Here is a 5230-nt window from a genome sequence, read left to right as displayed (position 1 = left end):
CCTGAACGATGCTAATAGAGGATTAAGGAGAATTTGGAATTTTCGAAAGGACAGTGCTTAAGAAGGGCGAATGAAATACGAGTTCGGAGACGAGTCAGCCTAGGGCTGAAGATCTCCGTAATAAAAATATAAAAAAAATACGAGTTGCATCAAAGTTGGGAGAACCAGCCATCGTTCACACCGCGGCGGGTGGTCGGAGGACTGCGGTAGCCGTAGCCAGAATGTCGGATTGTCACCAGGTAAAAATGGTTCTCGACAGCGATCTGATGGGCACAAAAAGGCTGTTTGCGGACCCTCGGAAGACTGCGTGGCTGGCGACATACAGCCACGGACCGTGCTGAATTGAGGCGACTAAAGCCACCATGGAATGTACCAATGTTGAGGCAAGGCTTGGATATACAATAAACTAATTGTAATGCGTTGGGTATAATTATCAGACAAATGTTACTACCAATTGGAGATAAGCATCAAAGAAAGGTATGTTGGCCATACCTATTTTTAAGGGATATTTGGTATTAAAGCAGAGTAGAATAGTTAAAATAATTAATTAATCAATTTAAGTTGCAATACAAATATTAAACGAAACTGAGCCTAAAATTGCAATTATTTTCAGTTTGATTATCGAAACACCTGCGTCGAATTCTTTTAGTCAATATACCACGTATTTCTGGATACATCAATCTGCTTGAAAATGGTACAGGTGTTATCATCTATTTGAATTTTACTTGATTGCAATTTACCAATCAGTGAGCTACGCTTGAAATGTAATGTTTGAAGGTTCTAACGAAATATTATATCGATACTCTCGAGTATTTATCCTTATTATGGATTGTTAACGTGACTCAAACGAATGACGCACAAGCTGCTGAACGTTTAGTGTGTTATGAATGCTTTATTATATTTGACTGCTATTTGTTAATATATAATTTATAGAAAGGGGATGTGGTGACAGGTATCTCGTTGATATATACGCCATATCATGTTGATCTGCTCTAGGTAGTATCCATGAAGTACATCCACGTATGCCACACTATTTAAGTAGTAGTGCAACAGCAATTGCATGCTGGGCAGTGCAATTGAAGAGAAATTAGTCTTGTATACACCTTCGTGCTTAACACACGCGGATACCACAATTGTCAATCGACGTCAGATGCAATAAAAGTGCATCTAAATGTGCAGCGCAATGCAGCTGCCATTGAGTCTGACATCAGTTTGAAGTTTAGCGGTCCGTTAACTGCAAAACTGTTGCAACTATCGAATTGCAGTTAAAAAGCATTGCAGTCAAATGACTTGCAGTTATCGAACGTCTACTGTATTTCGGCCAAATGACATTTTTAGCCAAATGGGTTTTGGCTTAATGGTTTGTCAAATGACATATTCGGCCAAACATATTAAATTTTCTGCTTTGTGGCTTTCGGTCAAATGGTTTTAGGCCGGAGACCCTTCCCGTCGTTTGGTCAAAAGCCACTTGACCGAATAACGCGATGATCTGAAAGTCATCCAGCCGAATTCCATTTGGCCGAAACTTCGTATGGCTGAAAGCGACATACGGCCAAAAGGGACAAACAGCCTATTCTACTAAATGACCATTTCGGCCAAACAGTATTTTTAGCGTCATTTCGGACGAACGACATTTTCAGCCGTATGTCGCGGGTCAGGTATTAGCAAACTTTAAAACTGTTAATTATAATTACATCTGCTACGCTGATAGTTTTTCGCGTTGCGTTTTTCTTATCTATTCCGGAGCCACCTAAGAGACAAACTATTTTATTCTACTCAATACGATACGATGACGTCGATTGAACAATGAATGAGCATATACTCAACTGCGCTGATAAGGTTCTTATCATTCTTATCGCATGATCGCTATATAAATCAAATCCGCCACTCCATCCATCAATGTGACACGACAAGTGGAGCATTTTATCAATAATAGCCTATTTCGTATTTGCGATTGTTCTCGGTCAATGACCTACAAATCTTAATTTATTGGATGACTTTGAGTAAGTGCATCCAATTTGCTCAGTTGCAAGTCTACTTTCCGGGAAGTTTGTTCTCTTTCCGATTTTTATCGTTTCTTCAATGAACCAATCCGTGAAGTTCACGCTGATCGCGTTGTTGATCGTTGTAAATATGGTGAAAGCTCATGACGATGGCCTTTGCAGTCAACAGTTGCAGGCTTTTCTACATGGAGTAAATGCAAGTGAAATATGGGCTTTGCGACGTGAGATGTGTTACAAAGTAGCGACTACCCATGATAGATAATCAAACTTCATTTGCAGTGTTCGATTCCTGGGGAAGGTGGCCTTCGGGGCAGTTTTCCGGCAATCGATACGACTTCGGCGGATATGATCAGTGTGATGAGTATCGCTACCAGCATGCGGAAGTTGGATTAATCACTGGAAAATACTGTATGGCGATCGTGCCAAGACAGTTACCTGAGCCTGAAAATCGATTTTTCATCGACACAGGAGGGCAAGAATTTTTTAAACTTATTTAAATATAAGTTTATTTGAAGTACTTTGATTTTTTCAGGAACGACGGAGTGGTAGTGGGCTTATGTGTCCCACGTCACTGTAGTGAGCAGATTCTAAAAGAACCAGTAGCTTTATTGTTAAATACAATGTACCATGTTAATACTAATGATGTTCTTATTCAATGTGAAACGGATGAAGATATCTTCACCTTTAATGCAGCTAGAATAACAGCAATGTGAGTTTTAATTTCCTCATAACTTTTTATATTTATATTATACATAACTCATTATTTCATGATCTTTCAATTCCAGAACACTTTTTTCGGTAATCCTGGCGTTAGTTATTGCCAGCACTGTGTACGAAATATTTAGATTGGGAAAACCTGGAAAATCTAGTCCTGTTTTCATCGCATTTTCGATATACTCCAATTGGCTCAGCTTGATGAAAACGTCAGCAAGACCTGCGAACGGTAGATCAAACACAATTGATTGCATTCATGGTGTGCGAGTGTTGGCAATCACGTGGATCATATTTGCCCACACTTACCTGGTTTATAACTCTTCACCATTGATCAACCCGATAGACACTCTTAGAGTGAGTTCCGTAGCTCATTCCAACTATGTTCAAGTAATCTCTAAATTCTCTTTCGCAGTGGATCGATTCGTTTCACAGCACTCTCATCATTGCCGGACCCCTCTCCGTGGACACATTTTTCCTGTTGAGCGGACTGCTCATCGTTTGGAGTCAAATGAGGGAACTTGATCGGACTAGGTTTCTCAATGTTCCGGTGATGTATCTTCATCGGTACATACGGCTAACGCCGGTCTTCGCCGCGTTGATTCTGTTCACAGTAGGAATAATGCCTGGCATTAGTTCAGGTCCGCTGTGGAGCACTTCATTCGCGTTATCTGTTAATCAGTGTAACCAGTATTGGTGGTCGGCGTTGCTTTATGTGCAAAACTACGTAAACTCTGACCAAATATGCCTCGGGCATTCCTGGTACCTCTCCGTGGATATGCAGCTGTTTCTAATTTCACCATTGTTGATTTATCCTCTGTGGAAATGGGGGAAAATAATGTTTATACCGGTTGGATTGTTGATACTAACATCAGTGATCAGCAGCTTCGTAATGTTCATGGTGTACAATTTGCCCGGAAGTGTACTTATAACGGACATAAACCGTGATAGTCTCACATATGTGCCTACGCATACGCGGATGGGTGCATGGATGGTTGGAGTCATTACCGGATATATTTTTCATCGAAATAGATCAGCAACCGTTCGTTTGAGAAAGTCACGAGTTGTCCTCGGATGGACGCTTTCAATGGTGGCACTAGTTGGAATTATCGTTGGAACCCATTATGTCAATCAACCCGTCGCTGGAACACATCCTCAGATCTACGACGCACTATTTGAGTCCCTGAAGCACGTGGTCTGGGCTTGCGGTGTTGCGTGGATCATCTTCGCTTGCGCCAATGGATACGGCGGACCGGTGAACAGTGTTCTCTCGCTACGAGTTTGGCAGCCGCTGGGTAAACTATCGTACTGCTTGTATTTGTTGCACTTGCCAATGCAAACGGTGCTGACGGCTTCGACGCGAACCGTGCGTTCCTTCAGCGATTTTCGAGCCATACATACCTTCTGGGGAGAGTTCTGTTTGACGGTTTTGGCTGCTGTTGTGTGGACATTGTGCTTTGAAATTCCGTTTGGAAATTTAGATGCATTAATCGTGCGGAAAGGTGAGTCGATGCCAAGATGATTGGCTTTTTCACTTATGATTGTCATAATTTCAGATAAGAAGTCATCGTCGTAACATGAGATTTGCGCAACAAATGCATGGCAACAAACGGGAAAATCATATTTCTAAAAGAATAATGTAATAATTATTTGTTTATCTTCATTTATGTAATACCAAGCCTATTCAGATTACGCCATAATAAATATCATGTTAAAGTGGAGAAAGCAAATTAAATGTATGGGGATTGGTATCAAGTTATTCTTTAGCATGATATTTATTATCATAAATGGCGTAATCTGAATAGGTTATAAGCCATGTGATAGCAGTATAGGTCAATACTCCTAATTATTCACACACTAGATCTAGATATATTCTTGCTTCAAATTGAGTTTCCAAATATTGTAGATAATGTCCACATCAAGTGGCTAATACTGAGAAAAGTTGACAATTGACAAACATTTTCCGCTCAATTCTTGCGTAAACCGTGGTTACGGCTTAATTATCCAAAGGTAATCAAAGCTTTTCCTCACTGATTTGTGTGCGACATCTTACTGTAGACGAAAAATTGATTAGAAGTAAACGGCAGTAGATATGGCTGTGTTCTTTTGTAGAATAAGTAATTACTGTTAATTATGTATTGTATATACTGCCGCTAACCGCAAGTCAAACTTATCTGGATATGGCGTCCATATACAGATAAGTCTGACTTGCGGTTAGCGGCAGTATACCTGTTATTTAAATAAAGAGAACTGCAGTTGATGTTAGTATATAGCCTGTCCTGTCCTGAGTTACCGGAACTATAGTTTTTCTTTGTGAGTATAGGGTTCTCTTCTGTTCAATAGGTTATAGGCCCAATAACGGTACCGGATTAAAAACTTAGTGAAGGTGGATTGGTTGCATAAGACGTAATCGCAGTACGGGATTCAATACAAGTGATTTATACAGTGACGCGTCCTGTACAGCCTCAGTACAGCGCACTACCAGTATAGGTCAGTTCGATTTGTTTATGCTAGCT

General features: G+C 40.4%; 1 protein-coding gene across 1 annotated transcript; it reads left to right on the top strand.

Annotated features, from left to right (window-relative positions):
- Nucleotides 1–2048: 2048 nt before the first annotated feature.
- Nucleotides 2049–4856, top strand: LOC134215097 (nose resistant to fluoxetine protein 6-like). The gene is made up of 6 exons (XM_062694349.1): nt 2049–2224; nt 2283–2475; nt 2536–2712; nt 2789–3071; nt 3130–4216; nt 4271–4856. Exons 1-6 carry the CDS (start codon nt 2083–2085, stop codon nt 4288–4290), a joined length of 1902 nt encoding a protein of 633 aa, XP_062550333.1. The 5' UTR covers nt 2049–2082; the 3' UTR covers nt 4291–4856.
- Nucleotides 4857–5230: the final 374 nt, after the last annotated feature.

The sequence above is a fragment of the Armigeres subalbatus genome, chromosome 1 (assembly GCF_024139115.2).
Source record: "Armigeres subalbatus isolate Guangzhou_Male chromosome 1, GZ_Asu_2, whole genome shotgun sequence".
Lineage (NCBI taxonomy): Eukaryota > Metazoa > Arthropoda > Insecta > Diptera > Culicidae > Armigeres > Armigeres subalbatus.
Note: the sequence above shows the minus strand (reverse complement) of the source record. Positions and strands in the feature narration are given on the sequence as shown.